The following is a 20374-nucleotide window of genomic DNA, read 5'->3' on the forward strand; positions in this document are numbered from 1 at the left end:
GAGCTGGATGCTGGAGTAGAGGAAGTTTCGACACTAGAGCTGGATGCTGGAGTAGAGGAAGTTTCGACACTAGAGCTGGATGGAGAAAGTGGAACTGGGGTATATGGAGTTTCAACACTGGAAGAAGCGGTGGTTGGTGTAGTACATGGTGTAGAAGAGGTTTCGACACTGGAGGTTGATGGAGTTGGAGCTGGTGTAGATGAAGTTTCGACACTGGAGGTTGATGTAGTTGTTGTAGTACATGGTGTAGTAGGTGATGTAGTGGATTTTTTATGTTTGGTACATGGAGTGGTATTATGATTTTTAGTTGTAGGCTTTTTATCTGTGCATGTAGTTGAAGTTGAAGAAGTAGTGGATGTAGAGGTTTCGGTAGATGGAGTTGCAGCTGGAGTAGATGAAGATTCGGTACTGGAAGTAGTGGTTGATGTAGTGCTTGGTGAAGATGTACTAGATTCTGGGGTATGGTTTTTGGTACATTTAGTAGTAGATGGCTTTGAACCACCACAGTTGTTGTCACAGTCTATGTTCCAGTAGAAACCTGGGAAGTCTGTTTGCGAATGACCTTGATTATCATAATTGTTACAACCAGTGGACAAATCGAAAGAGGTAGTACCCCATTTCCAAGTGCTTGCATACTGAGCTGCATTACCTTGCAAATAATCGAACTGAATTTGGAAATTAGGCATCCAGACTTCACAGCTGTTAACACCTTGAGTAGCGTAAACCTCGAAGGTAGCTGTGAAATCAGTTGGGTTGTCAATTATGTAAGTCTTTTCATTGACACCGTATAATTGAACAGTACCTTGTGGACCAGTAATACCAATGACCTTCAATGACCATAAGTATTTTAGATCAATGTTTTCTTTACCCTTGACATGAATTTGGATTTGATAGGTGTTGTCTTGAACCCAAGAAACAGAAGTCACATCCAAAGTATATTGCATAATATTTTGTTGGTTCATGTGCCAGTTGAAATCTAAACTGGGACAGCCATTAACGATAGAGTTACAATTAGTTCCCTCTGAGGATCCTCTTGGAACGAGTCCAGTTGGATAACCCAAAGCTGAGTTGAACAGTAGCGAGAGGACCAAATAAGCGAGTATAATTGGTCTTTGCATGGTATGTGTATATGGATTTGGAAGCTTACTACAAAAGACATTTATAATTAGAACCAGAACATTACAAGATATTATTATTAATGAATACAAGGGTTTTTATACATTTAGTTTGGGAAGCAAAAACAAACCTTTTCTCCACCAGTGCAATTCGTTATCTTGTGCTCGTGCATCTATGACCCATCTATTTTTGAACTAGAAGGGACTGTAGTGGGATAAATAATCTAATGCCTTTCTTTGGGAAAATAAGACCGCCCTTAATTTTTGATAAATATTAAGAATACCAATTTAGTGGTTAGTACGCAGTAGTAACGTTTATTTTCGCAGTAAAATGAAGTGCACTGCGGTGATAGTTCTAGACTTCGGAATGGTTCTCAAAGCCATTTCCGGTGATGCTTTGGTGATATCACGACCCCAAAGAAAAGGTGACCATATTTCTTAAGAAAGTACCGCACCTGGTAGCAGTTGAGAATTGCTCGATGGCCAAGAAAGCGCTATGATAATTCAACCGGTTTCGGGACAGGCACTTTTAGGTTTTGGGCAATGTCCCCAAAAAACGAAAACAAAACAAACAGTTCCTATTCCATGGAGTTCGGCAATCCTGTTTCATAGGCCGTATGCAACCTGAACTGCTTACCAAGTGTCACACCACTGATAGACATTGGTCCCGTCTGAAACCGTGCTGCAGGATTATATGAGCTCACCTTCTCCCGCGTAATAACAGGAACCTATTGTAAGCAATGCCCTTCCACAACCATTAAAATGCAGCCTGTAGGGCGATGGACTTCAGAGTAGAGCAGAAGAAAAAAATTCAAGGCCGAAAGAATGCCTAGTAAAAGCAAGAGAAGCTATTTTTTTTTCTGGAGGCATTTTTGCTCTTACAGGAAAGCTAATTTCCGACAACAGTCCGCTTCTTAGCAATAGAACTGATTGATTGCCGTGGACAATCAGCAAATTCTTCGAAACCACCACCACTACGAAAAAAAGAAAAGACTCCATTCTTTGCCCAAGAAAAAACTAAGACAAAAAAAAAGCTAACTCGTACCAGTAAAGCTTAATTTCGCAGCGATCGCTGGCTCCAGAGAAGAAGCACAGACAAAAAGCTCCACACCTTTGCAAAATAACGGCCCAAAGTTTTTGGGCGACATTTTCTTCTCAGAAAAAAAAGAAGAATAAAACCTTAATTTGTGGTTTTTGGGCACGCTCAAAGAGGACATGCTTACCTAATGCCACATTCGGCGAAAACGAAAAGGCAAAAACAAAAAGCCTTTTTTTTCCTGCCGCAAAAGCTTAATTTGCGTAGCGGTGTTCCTATCAGAACCAGAGAAAGATCTGCACAAATCACAATTGTGAGAAAATTCTCTGGGGCCAGTACAGACAACGTGGGCCGGTATCCCGAAGATTCTGTTGCTCGTAACTCTCTTTCGAAAGGAAATTGACCCGGCCGTGTGGATCCTGTTATCCAGAACGTGCGGTAATGCATGCTGCAGAGGTGGGTCTGTGTTGGTAAGGTTAGGAAGAGCACTGAGGAATGCATACGAAGGTAAATAGGAGGAGTGGGGCTTTTTCTTGTCGTGGATAATACAGATTGACGCATCAACATTCGTGTTAGGGTCTGTTTTTCCGTAGCGGCTCCAGAAGTATGAAACAATGTCCGCGTGCGCCAACAAGAGTTGGTGAAACGAACTCGAAAAGGAGAGGTGTTCCAACCGTGTACCTCTAATGCATGAGCATGACCATATTGGGATAGCGGGAACCGCTATCTTCCGTTAAATTAACTTTTCCTTCTTTCCGTTTCGTAATTGCTCTTGGTTTTTTTTATGAGTGTTGGCAACCACTAGCGCTATTGGGGAAGTGTGGAGATGACTGATAAGGCTATTCTTCTAGTGGAATTGTAAAACTACCGTTTTTCCGTTTTGAAGTTTTAAGTTCTTGTTGGGTTTACCGTAAGTATAACGCCTAAGGTAAGTACAGACATAAGCCAATTTTGGGCAACTGGCAGAAGGTAGAATGCTTGTCGTAACGTTCTTAAGAAGCAAACACATCTGAAACAGGGATGAGGGGGAGGGATATTATGGGAAGAGGCAGAATTAAAGGGGTTGAAGTCCGAGAGAAAGAGTACGTTAATTACGGGCTCATGCGCAACCTAGTGCATGTTATGTCGAAAGAGATGGACTATGCTCATCATTTGAATATAATGCGTTTACTTCGTCTGGATGCACCCAGTTCAATTTTGGACCATCATCGGATAAAAATAATACTACTAAATGTGGCAATAATGCTATGACACAGATTATTTCACGATATGGGCCCCTAGCTAGAGTAAAGATGTAATCGGGATTATGCCGTGATTCCTGGCCTCATTTGCATGCCATATAGTGAAATGGGCAAACACAGGGACAGTATGGTGGGAAGCATGCCAACATTAACTCCACCTCAATATATTTTGGAAGCGGTGAAGATAAGTGACAGTCGTATCATTTTAATTAGCCGTTGTACCGTAGTGTGCCTCGTCTTGGAATCACTCCTTGCTCGGCCTCACCRAGACCTCCCATTTGGTTTGCCAGCAGCCTCTAGCATATCAGGTGTTGTGATTGCTATTCTGAAATATGATGAAGAACGCGTATGGATCAGATCATATTGCATTCACAACGTGTTTTACCAATTGTGTGCCATTGAAAATCTTTAATTCAGCACGTTAGCGGTCCCAGTAACTGTTAACTGTTCTGATCCATTTAGATTATACTATGAATCCTTTTTAGGGGTTAACGTGTGCGGTGGAGGGCCTTACTTCCACGAAAATGTTATGTGCCAATCCGTTTGACGGCACGACCCCTTTACAGTAGCAGGTATTCTGAATACCTGCTGATGATTAATCAACACGTTATAGTGGTATATCGTGTTCTTAAATGAACAATTGAAGGGACTATAGTGGTGTGAAAACATCTCATAGTAATGTTCCCCGTTTTTTTTTCTCGAGAATGTTTCGTGTTTTATTTTTTTTTTTTTGATCTCCACACATTTACATAACCTTGGTAAGTAAAAGCTGCAGGGTTTTAAAGGAAGCTGTCTTCCAATTGATCCTAGCGGGAAACCTTTTGTCTAGGTGTTTCTATACGCTTGCCCAAGAACGAACTCGCGTCACATTATTTCTTGCCTAGCAGTATATTCTGTCTAAGTTGAAGAGAAGTGGATTCCATGTTCTCAATACCTTTTAAACCAATCGCTTAGCATCAACATGCTGAACGCCTTCAAATAGGCTTCTTGTAAGGCTTGTTGTTTCTTGGATCATTGTATATATGGCGTTTCGATCCTTATTATTGTACCTTACGCTTGATTCAACATTGCGGAAAAAGGCAATTAAGAAAAAAAAAAAAAAAAAGTCGAAAAATGAAAAATCATCAAAATGACAAAACAGTGGAAATAAGGTCAACCTCAAATGAAAAGGGACAGAGGTATAGTCGTACTGATCAAGAAATGTCCCCAAAGAACTTAGCACGGTCTGTGGTCCCCGCCATTGACTTGTATTGCCGCAAGGCAAACTTGAAAACGCTAAAATACATGTCTTTGATCCTGTGCAATAAGAGTTCGCATGATAGAAAAACACCGGTGCGAAGCTTTATGGTGGCTCGTTGTGCCGTTTTTGAGCAATTGAGGACCCGTTTGATTGACGAGGGCAAAATCAACCTGTTTAGCGTGTTATTGAAGAAGAATTCGTTTGCATTTTGCAAGATGACTATTGACAATAATTTCAATACCAGTTTGGTCAATTGGCAGAGCATACCAATCGATTATACATTTGCACCCGATAACAAACAACGTATGGGGTTGGTGCCCACCGATACGCTCTTCGCGACCGAAAAGATCATATCTCTTCTTGGGGTATCACCCAAAATGACCAATTTTGTCTCCATAGAGAGGTACCGAACGCCCCTAATGGACTTCACAGACAAGCTACAATCAAACATCCTGGAACATCTCCTATACGCCAAGTGCCAAGGGGTACGGCTTTCTTCTACAGACGAAAAACCTCGCCTGCTTGCAGCCATTTGCAATCCTGAATTCATCAATGCCTTCTGGTGCCAGTTGACCCCCATTAGGGCCTCGTTAAAGAAAAACCGCTTTGTTGCTGTTCCTCAGGAATTTCAAATACAGGATGCGTCTGTACTGACTGCTATAAAGGAGATTGTCACAAAGCGAATATTGCGATCCGCTTTTGATGGAGACACCAACTCATCAAAGGGTCTGCATTTGGATAGTAGCTGGAAGTTCAGGCTTCCCATTCTGGCCTCGACACCTGACCTCGATTTCTCTCTAAAGGATTGTCTTGGCTTGGATACTAGAGAAGATACATTCGACATGACGGAAGCATTCCTCTCTAACATGGCTTGGAGTAAAAGTCTTTGTACGTATAATAACATAGCGAACATTGTGATGAAAGACAACGGTAGATTCGACTCGGGCATTTTAAAGGAGTTTAATAACTACATCAAGCTAGAAAAGACTGATTTACAAGACTTCCAAGCTGTCTCGTCGGAATTTCTCAAAGACATAAAACTAAAACCCTATATGTAGTGTGTAAATAAAAAATAAAAACTAAGAATGGGCTCAAAATGACTTCTATCATCTCACACCAGATTTCCGGGAACAATTGACTGGATCTTCCCTTTTCTGGGCGGATAGTGAGATTCTACGAGTTTCATCTGCAGCAGTGTGGCAGGCATCTCGCACTTGTCTTTGGACCAGACAACTCAAACACACCACCATCCCCTCGAACAATACATAACTACGCACTAGCTGTGAACTGTAAGCACAGAGAGCTCCTTACATTTTCTATTTGATACTTTGCTATTACTTTTACAACTACTATATGTACTTTTTTTAGTTAGCTAAAGGCGATCTCAAAAAAAAATAATAATCTCAAAGGAAGCAAATAGTGCAGAAACAGAATAGGAGGAGGGAACACTAGGAATCACACGCCAAGCGAGCCAGGACAAGATGAATTTGAGATCGGAATTGCAGAAGCTGTTGAACGTATGCTTTTTGTTTGCGTCTGCCTACATGTTTTGGCAGGGCTTAGCCATTGCTACCAACAGCGCTTCACCCATCGTGGTTGTTCTTTCAGGCTCCATGGAACCGGCTTTACAAAGAGGTGACATCCTTTTCCTATGGAATAGAAACACTCTGAGCCAAGTCGGTGATATCGTGGTGTATGAAGTCGAGGGAAAACAGATCCCCATTGTGCATAGAGTTTTGAGACAGCACAACGATCATGCGGATAAACAGTACCTTTTGACTAAAGGTGACAACAATGCCGGCAACGATATTTCATTGTACGCCAACAAGAGAATCTATCTGAATAAATCAAAGGAAATCGTGGGAACCGTTAAGGGCTACTTCCCACAATTGGGGTACATTACGATTTGGATCAGCGAGAATCAGTACGCAAAGTTTGCATTGTTAGGTATACTGGGGTTGAGCGCTCTACTGGGCGGTGAATAGTCTGTCTGACGTTGGAGCACATGTATTCATGGCTCCATTCTTTCACTTTTAATTTATATAGCCACTGCCCCTTCGATTTCTCGCACTCAAACATGCTTGCTACGAGGACTACACTCCCACCAATACTAAAACCCACCAATTCTCATGCTGATAGTGTCAATATAGATATTTTATATAAGTTTTATAAGACCACACCTCCATTTTCAAGCCATTATGTTAAGAATGCGTGCCAAAACTTAAGGTCATTTAAGTTTCAATTCTTTGATTAAAAGACCATGCAAGCTATATTCACACTTTTGGGCTCAACACCACGTCCATGAACACAACAAAAGCATACTAATGGTGGTAAATATGGTTAAAAGACACCTCATTGTTATGGTTTGCTAGACACATTCTTTTTCGTACAAGATGACTGAAAATAAGAGATGATAAGAATCATGTTGAAATATTAGTGTAAATCGTAAACTACCAGCTTATTTTGGAAGGAACGGCGGAACCACAGGCAACCATACTACCAAATGGACCCTCACCATTCACCAACTGGTAAAGCCGCGTCATCTACGAAGAGTGTGGAGACTGCCCCTAAGAACTCGTCCACTAATAACAATGCCAATAACAATAATAGTAACATTAACAATAATCATGACATACTAAACTTTAATGACAACTATACAACCATCCTGCAACACTTGGCAAACGACCATCCTAATTTATTGAGGGAAAAGGGGAGCTCGCAACAGCAGCAGCAGCAGCAGCAGCAGCAGCAGCAGAACCTGGATACGCTTTTACATCATTATCAAAGCTTGATTTCTAAAAGCGATAATGCGGCAGCTTTTGAGGACAATGTTAACAATAGCACCGACAATAATGCTCATAGTAATAACAGCGCCAATAACAATAATAATAACATAGCAAGTCCAAGCAACCTGATGGGATCCTGTAACCAATGTAAATCGAAGAAATTAAAATGCAACTATTTTCCTGACCTAGGTAATTGCCTTGAATGTGAAACCAACAGAACTAAATGTACTTTCAACAGCACGCCAAATTACTTGAAGAGAACGTCTTCTAATGCAAATAATAATTTTACAGCTTCTTCGCATTCCAAACGAATGAAGAATCTTGAAGAATATCCGAATCGCCTACCTAGCAGCATGCTGTATAGACAGCAACAGCAGCAACAGCAGCAACAGCAGCGCGTACAATACCCTAGATCTTCATTCTTCGTGGGGCCTACCTCAGTTTTCGATTTGAACTTAACTAAACATGTAAGATTAGACAACGTGGACCAAATACAACTATCGAAAACATTATCATTAAGAAAAGTTTCTCCCACAGCACAGTTCATCCTACAGGACGATTTTGACTCTGCTCTCCATAGCAAACAAGAATACGAGGTTGATCTAGTGGAGAATCTAGTGCATCCGCATGGTCATCTATTAGTAGAAATTTTTTTCAAATTAATTCATCCCTTCCTACCGATCCTACATGAACGTGTCTTTTTAGAGAAATACTCTAGGTCTTATAGGGAACTCACAGCACCTTTATTGGCGTCCATCTACTCGCTAGCATTACAGTATTGGGACTTCCACCCTGCTCTGTTAGGATTTCCTAAACCAGATGTCGTATCTCAGCTAAACAGTATCGCGCTAGACACGTTTTACACTCGAGTTGGAAGACCAAAATTAAGCATTATTCAAACCGGTCTTTTAATCTTGCAATGCCGCAGCGAGTGTCATAACAATTGGGTTCTTTGTTCCAGTGTAGTAGCCCTTGCAGAGGAACTGGGCCTTGGTGTGGAATGTAATGACTGGAAACTGCCCAAATGGGAAAAGGATTTGAGGAAGAGATTGGCCTGGGCGGTTTGGTTAATGGATAAATGGTGTGCATTGAATGAGGGAAGACAATCTCATTTGATTCTAGGGAGAAATTGGATGATCAAGCTGTTGAATTTCGATGACTTCCCTATCAATTCACCAACTATCCTAAATTCTTTACAAAACGACCAATCGGCATCTTCGCCTTCTTCGTCAGGCGATGTGAGAAACCATCAAATAGCATTTGGCAACTTACCCATATTTAATATGAACCCTTCTTTAGAGGATTTCAAGAATGGAACGCTGATGTTTCAACAAATGGTCTCTTTGAGTATTGTTCTTGGAGAAATCATGGACACGTTTTACACTCAGGGGTCACTGACTATAAACAAAAGTATTGAACAAGTATTAAAATTGGCAAAGCCATTGCAATTGAAACTAAGAGAATGGTACCATTCGTTGCCCAAAAATTTGTCGATGAGCTATTCCACACCGCAAAAATTCAATTCAAATTCTACTTTAACTTTAGCTTATTTTGCGACAGAAATCACACTACATAGGAAAATCATCTGCGCCTTAACCCCCCAAACACCAAAGGAACTGGTCCAAGTATGCAGGACTGCAGCAAGAACAAGGCTTGTTGCCGCAATTGAATTCATAAGAGATCTTAAAAATGAGCACATCAACTCCTTTTGGTACAATTGTTCCACGGGAAGCCTGATGCTGATTGGTACATTTGCTGCTCTATTGTATGTGACTTCAACAACAAAGGAGGAGGCAACGATTTTTAGAGATTACCTCAGAAATTATATTTGGGTATTGAAGATCGGGTCCAAGTATTTTGAAAAGTTGTCAAATGCTTTGAATAATATGCATTTATTGTTTGCCCAAATTCCTGGTTTATTAACCGATGAACCAATGGGCTTGAGCCCTAACTCCAACATCAATGCTGTCAACCTGCCACGGTCTGGCACCCAATCGCAAATCCCAATTCAGTTTAATGTGGGGTCTCCTGCGATAACTGAGCAAGGTTCACCACTAAACCAGTGGAAAAATCTACCCCAAGAAATCCTGCAGCAGTTGAACTCCTTTCCAAACGGTACAACCACTACAACAACACCAATGAACCCTACTCCAAGGCAAACGCAATTAGAATCTCAAGGGAGTCCGACTGTAAACAGCGCTAATAACAACAGTAACAATACACCCTTACCGTTGATGCTGAATAAACCCTACAAAAGGACTGCTCACTCTTCACCGAACGTTACACCTTCGCATATGAATAAACACCCAGCATCTAATACGTCTTCGCCAAGAGTTAATTCCATTGCGAACGTGAACTCCAATACACAAATGAATGCCTCACCCTTGAGCTCTATACACGAACCCAGACAAGATTCAACAAGTGTCGTAGCAAACGAAACATCTATAGGAATGGAAAGGTCCCCCAATGAGCATTCATTAGCAGAACTCAAAGGCGACAATTCAAACCTAAAAGAGGAATCAAGTGCGGCTGACAACCAAACTATAGAAATGAATGAAGTCAATGATAAAAATGTAACAATTAACACAAAGGAAACCCCTCTGTAATATATATATATATATAGCACATAAACATTCTTAATCTATAAAAAAATAATAGAATACGATTATTACATAGCAGTATATTTCTAAAAACAATATTAATAACCAGTGAGTGCAAAAAAAAAATTATTCGTTGTATCATATTTACATGCAGTATATCTAAATGTAGGGTCCAATCCACTACAGAAATTTTGGGATTTTAGCATTCTCTTTAGCAATTTCATTTAAATCACCTGGTTGGTTCATGATCATATGTATGTCACCGTTCAAATAAACTTGTTCGTCTTCTTTCTTTGAATTTTGCAAATCCCTTAAAACATTTACGTCGGTGACAATCCCTTCCTTGTTCGTACCATCATCATTTTTAGTCGGTTCTACTATGTCTTTTTTTGCTTCGTCTATTATACTTTGCCAAATCTCTTCTAGTGACTCTTCCTTAGGAATCACAATGTCACCCTTGTCCTCTTCTGTTGAAACTATGTTCTTATCGGTAATCCCTAGACATAAATTTACCAATCTTAATTCGTCATCTGCGTCAAAATCCACTTTTCCGTTATTGTCATTAACTCTTTGTATCAACTCTTTCAATTTGTTGGCCTTTAAGTGGTACTTCCTTTCCATATCTTGAGCTTTTCTCTTTTCAACTATGACTGAGTTTAATATCGATCCAAACACCATTACTAAAAGTATTGGCTTGATTATCGTTTTATCATATCTTGACTTTGCCTTAGCACCTGCACTCGCCGATGTGACGGTTCTAACCGTTAATCTCATGGGACTAAGACTTCTTATTAGCCTGGTTCTTAATGGAAATCTTACTAAAGACATATTTTTATTCACCTGTCTATATATGGTCTTTACTTTCTCTGTCTTTTACGCTCCCCCAATTCCTTGGTCAGATCGATGTTATATAAAAATGAGGATGCGTGAAATAGCTTTATCGTTACGACTCGTTTCAAAAGGAATTAAAAGAGCATAATACAATAGTAAAAGAAAAGAAGGGGGCAAAGAAAATGGTGAGAGCATTAAGAGATATAGCACTATTCAACGACATTAGGAAAGACCAAAACTCCACGGGGACCAAGCATGAAAGGTATAGCATAAGAGATCTTCGGGTTAAGAAAAACATTCATGGAAACGGCTTAGATGACGATGAGGATGATTCTCTGGAGAGATTTATAAGGAGAAAGAAATCTAAAAGCATAAAATATATTCCCTCATTGGCGGCCTATAACGTTTTCAATGAGTTTCCTTATTATCCTACATCATCTAGTCAATTACAAGAGGGCAGGTTGGACGAATTTATCATGCTATCAGAGCAATATAAAAACAGGTTGCCCAAAATACGTAAGCTAGGATGGAACAGGTTCAAGCCAATAGGCATTAATAAAACCATGCATGATCTAGAAATGTTACGAGTCCGAACACAAGCACAAAACGAAGAAATGAATAATGAGGAAGACCTTAGGGAACAAGATCTTAGGGAACAAGATTTCAGAGAACACGGCTCTATAGGGCATGCAGTATTGCCCCATATTCTACAGGAAAATGATGATGATACCGATGAAGGTGTTACTGGTACTCATAACGCTGTGAATGATGGTATAACCATGTTTACTCATAACAGCGCTAATAATTCACATGAAGTAATTTCTGAGGAAGACGAGATATCTTATGATTACGATGCAGAATTTGATCATGTTGTAGATGAGGAAGAGGACGAAGAAGCCGAAGTGCAGGAAGGAGGAATAGAAGTCGATAGGGAAAGGATTGTTCCGGATGACTTATTAATGAGGCCCACTTCATTATCACGCTCCTTACAACAATTCGTGGAAGAGGTCCACCATTTGGACCGAAATCCATACGATATCGACAGCGATAATGACGGAGAGGACTCAAAGATAGAAGTAGGTACAAACCCCGACTTTGAAGACGAAGACGAAACCAGGAGAGAAGTAAGGGGGTATGATTATAACAGTGAGTACGCTCAAGCGCCGGCTTCCTATGGTGAGATCACACCTGATCTAGCGAGCAATTGGAGAAATTGGACCAGAGAAAGAATAACTAGCTTAGATGAACTAATGGAAAGACGTGCCAGGCAACAACGGGGCGAAGACTAAAGTAACTTAACTACACATTTATCTCATCTCTATAGATATATATAAAAGTATACCTCACGAATGCATAGCAATTGTTCTATTTGTTGAATATCTAAGTTATTTACTTTATTTTTTTTCGGATTCAAAATTAACCATGTTAGGCAAGACAGTGGACTGCAGAGGAAATTGATCTACTTTACTAGTTTGCAAGTGGATAGCAGGAATGACCCATTTACCACAACTGCACCTAGAGCCCTTCCAATTATACCCACCTACTTTCCTAGAACAGCCTGGACACGAAAATTTACCTTCTAACTCTTGTTTGCCCTGCAATTCAGGTTGCATCCACTTTAACGGTTCAATAAAGAAATGCGAACAGTTTGCTTGTGATTCTTGAATATCGATAATACGGTGAGAATTGGCTGCTCTCTTAATGAAATGTCCCTCTGATGATTCCTTACTCGGCGGATCGTGCGCAATGAAAGACGTGGATAGTGCCAATTTGGTTCTGCAGTTCTTACATCTCACAGCGGTGACTTTGCTTTTCTCAGCTTCAGTCAATTTATCTAGGTCTTGAGATGATTCTGAGTCTTTGAACATATCAGCGTTGGATACCAATTCATTACCGGATGGGTCCAACTTGATAGACTGCTTCAATTTCCATTGTTTGTAGGCAGGATTGTCGAAATCAACGAAATCCCCACCCATGTGCTCGAACAGTTCTAATTGTTCCATAAAATTTTCATTTGGCTCCACGTTTGCCTTCTTCCGCTTAACAGCATGCAGGGCCATCGATAGTTTCAACCCGTAACGGTACATCAGGTACGCTACTATGAAAGTTACGGACCTCGAAATCCCTGCCTGACAATGAGCGAAAACGGCACCACGCTGTGGCTTCTTTTTAAAGTCTACTAACTTGGGCGAATACTCGATTTCATTCGGAAACAAACATTGATCGATGAATCGGTTAGTCTCGTCAAAATACTGTAGCACGTCCGTCACGTCGTCGTCATCGATGGGTATATTCTTTAGCGTGTAGCCCTTCCTTATCAGGTACTCAGGAATTACTTGGAACCTTATAACGGAAAGGATATGAGTGATGTTGAATTCTGCACCTAATGGTCTGTGGTCGACGATGGGGCGGATCCCACCAAGGTATATACCCCCCAAAATCCTAACGACTTCTTCCTCAATTGGTGCTGCGTTTTCTGCCATGCTGTCCTTATTCTGTTGTTACTTTTGACTGCCTTTCTGATGTTACAGCTATACAAAATGGACTCGATGAGCTTGAATATATTTTTTCACTAAGCTTTTCACATTTCTTTTTTTTCTTTTTTTTCGCTAACAAAATTTCAAAATGGCGGCCGTGAAACTAAAGTGGAAATATTGTAGGTCATCTCCAAACTGTGCCATTAAATAAATAAAAAATATGAAAATAAAGAAAGTTCAAAAGTGTATATGTTTCTATATGTTATGATATGACGCGTTTTTAATATAAAGAAGTTCTTTTATTCTATCGACATTTTGCATGAAATGTGGCAAGTCTAGTTTACTTTCTGGGCTCTAGCAGAGTCTGGCCCAATGGTGCTTTCGTCACTCCATCAACATTTGTATATCCTACTTGCCCTCTTAGTATGGTTTTTAAGACAGTACCCTTGACTTTCATTCCGTTATATGCTGTCAGTTTGTTTTTGAAGAAAACGGTTGAATTAGTTATCATATGTTCGTTCTCTGTATCAAAGACCACAAAGTCAGCATCGTACCCGGGAGCTATAGCGCCTTTTTGGTGAGCCAGTCCCACCTGCTTGGAAGTTTTTTCACAGCACCATGTCACGATATCTACTAAGGAGCAGCCCTGGGTGAACATCAACGGTAAACCCAGCCCAACAGACGATATTCCTCCCCAGGAATCGAAAAAATCGCCCTTTTTCAAGTTCTTTAACTCAGGCGTGCAAGGTGAATGGTCACTCACTACCGAGCTTATGACACCATCGCGCAATGCGTCCCATAGGCCCTGGCGGTTAGATTCAGAACGGATAGGTGGACAGCATTTGAAGTAAGTGGCTCCATCTGGGATTTGTTCTGCTGCAATGCACAAATAGTGGAAACAGGTCTCGGTGGTGATTTGTAGCCCTGAAGCACGGGCTTCTTTGATCAACGGGACAGCCTTCATGGATGCCAAATGAACTACATGTACGGGAGGCACTGGTCCATCTCTAGCGCGCAAGCACTCGAGAATCAAATTGATGGCGTCAATCTCAAAAGAATCCGGTCTTGAAGACAGAAACGAGGAATATTCATGACTATTTTCCTCGTGATGGGCATCCGCTGTGGGCAATTCGGCGTGGAACATCATCATAGTGTTCTCCTGACCCAACACTCCTAACGCCTCTTGGATGTACTTCTTGCCAATGGGGGGAAACTCTTCCACACCCGAATCCAGCAAGAACCCTTTGAACCCGCGAACACCGGCCCTTACAAGCGGAACCAAGTCTGCTAAGTTGTCTGGGACAAGACCACCCCAAAAGCCAACATCGCACCACAGTTGGCCTCGAGCAGCATTCAATTTAGCATGGAAATTCTCAACATTCGTCGTCGGAGGGACAGCATTCAGGGGCATATCGATCACCGTCGTGACCCCACCACTGATGGCAGCCTGGGTCCCGCTTTCAAAGCCCTCCCAACTGGTCCTACCAGGCTCGTTCAAATGAACATGCGCATCCACGAGTCCAGGGAGCAGTGTACATGGAGATACGTCTTCTATTGTGTGTATTTGATAATTGGTTATCTCCGCTTTGTCAAGAATAACCGGACCTTCTAAGACATCCAGGATCGTGCCAGACTCTGTGGAATACACAATGGTTGCGGGCTTATTCGCACCATTGATAATGACATGGTCGGAGGCAATGGCATTGATAGGCATCCTGTCGTTCGCAATATTCTACTTTCGTCTATATGTCCTTGAGACGCTTCTCTGGCTTATTGCAGATAACCAGTAGAAAAGGGGTATTTACAAGCAAGATACCGCCAAGAGCACATCGTTTCTGCGCTAGCTCATCACCGTCCCCTTCGATGAGATATGCTCCTCTATATAGATGATCGAGCACCGCACTTTTGGAGCTCTCTTTCCTGATAAACTTCCATCAGTCCACCATCAACACCCTGTGTTCCTGTCATATTCCGCTGTGGGGGAACAATGGGACCCAATCAGGGCTCTTCCTTGCTTTCTACAGCTTCTGCACCAGTAGGCCTCGAGGCTGTCTTATCAAGGTTCATTGCTTATCAGTGAAAAGTTTCTGTCAGGGAAAGTGCGCCCGCGTTTTTGCCGGCAATCACAGCTTGTCAACACATACAAAATGGCGCCTCTAGTTGAACTTCCTGATAAGGAATACGTATATGCCATTGAAGATCCTGTACTTTTTCCTTTTTGGGGAGGGGGGAGATGGGGATTAGGAGAAATAACGGGTTCGATATATCACTTTTCTGTCATCTCGATAAGGTTCCTTTGACAGTATTTGCTATCCAAAGATTAGTTTGTAGAGATATACGTTCGTGGCTATCAGAGAAAACCGGGCTTGCAAGTTTGCACTCGTTTGTAAGACCACTCATCGCTGCTAGCGCTAAGCTTGCACACTGGTAAAAAAATGGAGAGAAGAAGAAGTATAAATAAACAAGCTTGATGGGTATTGATACACAAAGCTCTTTCCGTTTCCCCTTTTGAACCTTTATATACACTTTATATATCTTGCAGTGTAGAGCATCAATAACATTAAAATGGCTAGCGACGCTCTAAGTGCTATTTTCAGCAATCAGTCGAAAAAGAATGTTCAGCCCATCACATCCATTGTATCATACACTGATAACAATGAAAATGATATAATAGACGTCGAAAACGGGAAGTTTAGAAAGAACAAAAACGTCAGCACTAAAGTCTATGACGACAATTCATCGATAGAAGAGGACGAGATTGACCCCTTGCCTGAGACAAATTCCTTTTGGAGCAAGATATACTACGATTACCTTGTATTGGATAAGACAACGTTGAACGTTTCGCTCAAGGAGTCCTTCTTATATAACAGAGATTTAAAACCGGTTGAAGAAGAGAGAAGATGCTGGTCCTGGTTCAATTATTTATACTTCTGGTTGGCAGACTGTTTCAACATCAACACATGGCAAATTGCAGGTACAGGTCTTCAACTAGGTCTGAATTGGTGGCAATGTTGGCTCACGGTTTGGATTGGTTACACTTTCGCAGCAGTGTTTGTTGTGCTGAATTCGAGATTTGGTTCCGCATACCATTTGTCTTTCCCTATCACTGTTAGAGCCTCGTTCGGTATTTTCTTTTCCATGTGGCCAATTATAAATCGTGTTGTGATGGCTATAGTGTGGTATGCAGTGCAAGCGTGGCTAGGTGCTACGCCTGTTGCACTGATGTTGAAGTCTATCTTTGGTAAGGATCTGCAAGACAGAATTCCAAACCATTTTGGGTCTCCAAATAGTACTACTTTCGAATTCATGTGTTTCTTCATATTTTGGGTGATCAGCATACCGTTTGTCCTAGTGGCTCCTCATAAAATTAGACATTTGTTCACAGTGAAGGCGGCTCTGATTCCCTTTGCCGCCTTTGGGTTCTTGATTTGGGCTTTGAAGAAATCAAATGGTAAAATCGAACTGGGGTCACTAAATGATTACTCGCCTCATGGTTCCGAATTTTCTTGGATATTCGTCAGATCTTTGATGGCCTGTGTCGCCAACTTTGCTGCTTTGATTATCAAWGCTCCTGATTTTGGTAGATTTGCCAAAACCCCCCAAGCATCTCTGTGGCCGCAATTGGTTGCAATTCCATTATTTTTTGCTATTACCTGTTTGATCGGTATAATTGTCACTTCAGCAGGTTATCACTTATACGGAGTCAACTATTGGTCTCCCGTGGACGTCCTTGGTCAATTTTTGGAAACTACGTATACAAGAGGTACTAGGGCAGGTGTGTTTTTAATTTCTTTTGTGTTTGCCTTAGCTCAGTTGGGTACCAATATTTCAGCCAATTCGTTGGCATGTGGTGCCGATATGACAGCTTTGTTTCCAAGATATATCAATATTAGAAGAGGTTCTTTATTCTGTGTGGCAATGGCCCTATGTATCTGTCCATGGAACTTAATGGCTACTTCAAGTAAGTTTACTAGTGCTTTGAGTGCTTATGCAATTTTCCTTTCTAGTATTGCTGGTGTCATTTGCTCGGACTATTTTGTAGTGAGAAGAGGGTATGTGAAACTGACACATTTATTCCTGGCGCAGGAAGGCTCTTACTATATGTTCAATAATAAGTACGGCTTCAATTGGAGGGCCCTTGTTGCGTATCTCTGCGGTATAGCACCAAATTTGCCTGGCTTTATCGGTGACGTGGGCGCTCCAAAAATTACAGTGTCACAAGGTGCAATGAACATATACCACTTGGGTTATCCAGTGGGGTTCTTCATTAGTGCTGTGATATACATCGGACTGTGTTACTTTTTCCCAGTTCCTGGTACTCCAGTAGACAATATTCTTACAGATAAAGGTTGGTTTCAAAGATGGGCTTACGTTGAGGATTTCGAACAAGATTGGAAGAATGAACTGCGTAGAGCTGATTTATGCGATGATACAATGAGTATCTGTGATATAAGCGATGAAAAGATAGTCTACTAAATGAGACTTTTGCTGCTTGTCATCCACTTAGTGACCAGAAGTGTTATTTTTTTAGAAGCTTTATTTAGTTTTCTCTTTGTATAGATTTGTATTTTTAATTAATTTCCTGAGTAAAATTCCCGTATTTCCACATCCAACATTCTTCTACAAGTAGTGGTCGATTGCTTAAGTTCCCGTAGAAGTAAGACACTATCTTTTAGCCAGTCGGACTTCCCGATACCAACTTTGCGCTTGTTTGAGCCTATCATCATTTCGGATATTTCTTGATCTTATCTACGATTGGCAATTGGTGATAAGATAAGAATAAAGGAAATAACTTGAAAGTCCGCTGGGAAAAAACGCTTCACAGAATACATGTTCGATAAATATAAAGCTTATAAAGAGAGTGGCAGTGCATCTCACTATGAGTCGTGTAGTACCAAAGGACCGAAAGAATCATCTATTGTCAATTGGCCCCTTTGTTAAAAATGAAATTTTTTGGTTTAGAGGAAGAAACTAAATTCAAAGAAATAATTACTTCAAAAAATAAGGCGGTGGATGTTATAGGGTCCAAACTAGGTGGTCAGGTAGTTTCTTTCTCAGATGAATGGTTTGCTTCTGCTGAAAACCTGCTCAAGCCAACCGTCCCCATAAGGGATCCTACTAGATTTGTACACTCCGGTGCTTGGTACGACGGCTGGGAGACACGAAGACACAACGAAGCGGAATACGATTGGGTTATTATTAAGATGGGAGTTGCTGCTGCCCAAATTATAGGTGGTGAAGTTGACACTGCATTTTTCAACGGAAACCATGCACCATTCGTATCCATAGAAGCGCTTTATGACGAAGGCGAAGAAGGTAATATAGTGGAGAACGATCCACGTTGGGTTGAAATTATTGAGAAATTTGAGTGTGGTCCCTCACAAAGACACTTTTTTATCAGAAGTAGCGGCCTTACTGAACAAAAGTTTACCCATGTTAAATTGAAAATGTACCCCGATGGTGGAATTGCCAGATTTAGGTTGTACGGAAAAGTCGCCCCTCCAGAATACAAAACAGAGGGTCACATAATTGACCTAGCTTATGTTTGCAATGGTGCTGTAGCTTTAGACTATTCGGATCAGCACTTTGGTTCAGCCGATAACTTGTTATTGCCAGGCCGAGGCCATGATATGTCTGATGGCTGGGAAACAAAAAGATCAAGACAACCAGGCCATACCGATTGGGCAATAATTCAATTGGGCAGAGAATCTTCATTCATTGAAAAAATTATCGTTGATACAGCACACTACAGGGGAAACTTCCCGCAGTTTATCAGTGTGCAAGGTTGCTTGAATGAACCAGAATCGAGTGGTGACATTAACCAAAGAACATGGATAAACTTAGTCGACAAGTCAAAGACTGGGCCCGATAAAGAACATGTATACGAAATAAAAAAAAATCTAAGAATATCCCATGTTAAACTAACAATTATTCCGGATGGCGGAGTCAAAAGAATAAGAGTTTGGGGATACTAAAACATATTTAATTATTGTATATTTTAGAACTATTTGTGCGTACTGCTCTTAATAAAAAGCTGGATATAAATATCCTATAATTATACGTGTGTATTTCACCTTACCTATTTTGGGATTTTTGCTTAGGCCAGTTCGGAACAAAACATTAAATTTACATCTATAAAAAAAACAAATATATTCACACTACTTATTTTTGAGAGTTGATAAACTTTATCATTGTGATCAAAATTTCTAAGCCTATTCCAATGGTATCCAAGAAAAATATACCGTCCTTCTCAAAACGTTTTGCTAGTTTAATTTGTAATCCTGAAAACCCTGCGCAACCTAATATTACAATCTCGGAACCAAGCTTTTCAATATTTTCCCTTCCTATAACATCTGCAATTTGCTGGAAATTCTCCGGACTATGCAGATCGAGCACTTGTAAATCAGTTGACACCGTTCCCTTCCACAGATTTCGATTGATTGTGTTTCCAGTCAAAAATTTTGATTCTACAGAGTCATTCAATATGGGGATCCACTCTTTATTTGAGGTAATGATGGAAAACTTCTTTCCGATCAAATTGCAATACTGGATACTGCTATCTAATAAACCAACAATCGGAGTATCGGATTTTTCTACAGCCGCCGCATCCTTTATCTTGGTTACCAAAGGATGATCAGAGAAACAGGCAATTAATACCCCATCAAACTTCCGATAGTTATATTTTGATCCTTTGTCGCCAACCAGGAGAGGAAGACAGGCCTCCATACTCTGCATGCTTGTCTCCCAACCGTCAATCTGTGATGGGGAAGTATCCGGCCCTGTAAAATAGCTGACCTTATACGATTTTCTTGGAAATGTCTTTTCGATGGCTTCCTGTAAGGAAGCCGTCATTGATTTCGAACTATTAGGATTGACAACAAGTATATTTGCTTCTGTCATCGAATTCTACTTTGTTTGTCTTATTTTGTTTTACTACTGAGGTTTGAAAAAGTAAATTATCTAACTCCTTATATATACTACAGTTTCAGTAAACCTAATTGTAACTTAAAGCTAGGAGAAATTTGGGCTCGAGTTTCTCCTGCCTTAT

The 20374-nt window shown here is 40.8% G+C and overlaps 11 protein-coding genes across 11 annotated transcripts; 6 read left to right on the top strand and 5 right to left on the bottom strand.

The window, feature by feature from the left end:
• On the bottom strand, positions 1-1118 carry FLO11 (Flo11p; the record flags this gene model as incomplete). Its single annotated transcript, XM_018365907.1, has 1 exon — positions 1-1118. A coding segment is annotated over one exon (1118 nt), but the record flags the coding sequence as incomplete, so codon positions are not given.
• A 3387-nt stretch (positions 1119-4505) lies between these two features.
• On the top strand, positions 4506-5690 carry MRS1 (Mrs1p; the record flags this gene model as incomplete). The annotated part of the gene is made up of 1 exon (XM_018365908.1): positions 4506-5690. One exon carries the CDS (start codon positions 4506-4508, stop codon positions 5688-5690), a length of 1185 nt encoding a protein of 394 aa, XP_018221626.1.
• Positions 5691-6113: 423 nt separating this feature from the next.
• On the top strand, positions 6114-6617 carry SEC11 (signal peptidase complex catalytic subunit SEC11; the record flags this gene model as incomplete). Its single annotated transcript, XM_018365909.1, has 1 exon — positions 6114-6617. One exon carries the CDS (start codon positions 6114-6116, stop codon positions 6615-6617), a length of 504 nt encoding a protein of 167 aa, XP_018221627.1.
• A 518-nt stretch (positions 6618-7135) lies between these two features.
• On the top strand, positions 7136-10024 carry DAL81 (Dal81p; the record flags this gene model as incomplete). The annotated part of the gene is made up of 1 exon (XM_018365910.1): positions 7136-10024. The coding sequence occupies one exon, from the start codon at positions 7136-7138 to the stop codon at positions 10022-10024; it is 2889 nt and encodes a 962-aa protein (XP_018221628.1).
• Positions 10025-10198: 174 nt separating this feature from the next.
• INA22 (Ina22p) lies at positions 10199-10846 on the bottom strand (the record flags this gene model as incomplete). Its single annotated transcript, XM_018365911.1, has 1 exon — positions 10199-10846. The coding sequence occupies one exon, from the start codon at positions 10844-10846 to the stop codon at positions 10199-10201; it is 648 nt and encodes a 215-aa protein (XP_018221629.1).
• Positions 10847-11031: 185 nt separating this feature from the next.
• Positions 11032-12138, top strand: MND2 (Mnd2p; the record flags this gene model as incomplete). The annotated part of the gene is made up of 1 exon (XM_018365912.1): positions 11032-12138. The coding sequence occupies one exon, from the start codon at positions 11032-11034 to the stop codon at positions 12136-12138; it is 1107 nt and encodes a 368-aa protein (XP_018221630.1).
• Positions 12139-12243: 105 nt separating this feature from the next.
• Positions 12244-13332, bottom strand: YVH1 (tyrosine protein phosphatase YVH1; the record flags this gene model as incomplete). The annotated part of the gene is made up of 1 exon (XM_018365913.1): positions 12244-13332. The coding sequence occupies one exon, from the start codon at positions 13330-13332 to the stop codon at positions 12244-12246; it is 1089 nt and encodes a 362-aa protein (XP_018221631.1).
• A 334-nt stretch (positions 13333-13666) lies between these two features.
• Positions 13667-15040, bottom strand: DAL1 (allantoinase; the record flags this gene model as incomplete). The annotated part of the gene is made up of 1 exon (XM_018365914.1): positions 13667-15040. The coding sequence occupies one exon, from the start codon at positions 15038-15040 to the stop codon at positions 13667-13669; it is 1374 nt and encodes a 457-aa protein (XP_018221632.1).
• Positions 15041-15891: 851 nt separating this feature from the next.
• On the top strand, positions 15892-17802 carry DAL4 (allantoin permease; the record flags this gene model as incomplete). The annotated part of the gene is made up of 1 exon (XM_018365915.1): positions 15892-17802. One exon carries the CDS (start codon positions 15892-15894, stop codon positions 17800-17802), a length of 1911 nt encoding a protein of 636 aa, XP_018221633.1.
• A 467-nt stretch (positions 17803-18269) lies between these two features.
• On the top strand, positions 18270-19301 carry DAL2 (allantoicase; the record flags this gene model as incomplete). The annotated part of the gene is made up of 1 exon (XM_018365916.1): positions 18270-19301. The coding sequence occupies one exon, from the start codon at positions 18270-18272 to the stop codon at positions 19299-19301; it is 1032 nt and encodes a 343-aa protein (XP_018221634.1).
• Positions 19302-19488: 187 nt separating this feature from the next.
• Positions 19489-20226, bottom strand: DCG1 (Dcg1p; the record flags this gene model as incomplete). The annotated part of the gene is made up of 1 exon (XM_018365917.1): positions 19489-20226. The coding sequence occupies one exon, from the start codon at positions 20224-20226 to the stop codon at positions 19489-19491; it is 738 nt and encodes a 245-aa protein (XP_018221635.1).
• Positions 20227-20374: the final 148 nt, after the last annotated feature.

The sequence above is a fragment of the Saccharomyces eubayanus genome, chromosome IX, assembly GCF_001298625.1.
Source record: "Saccharomyces eubayanus strain FM1318 chromosome IX, whole genome shotgun sequence".
NCBI classification, from domain to species: domain Eukaryota; kingdom Fungi; phylum Ascomycota; class Saccharomycetes; order Saccharomycetales; family Saccharomycetaceae; genus Saccharomyces; species Saccharomyces eubayanus.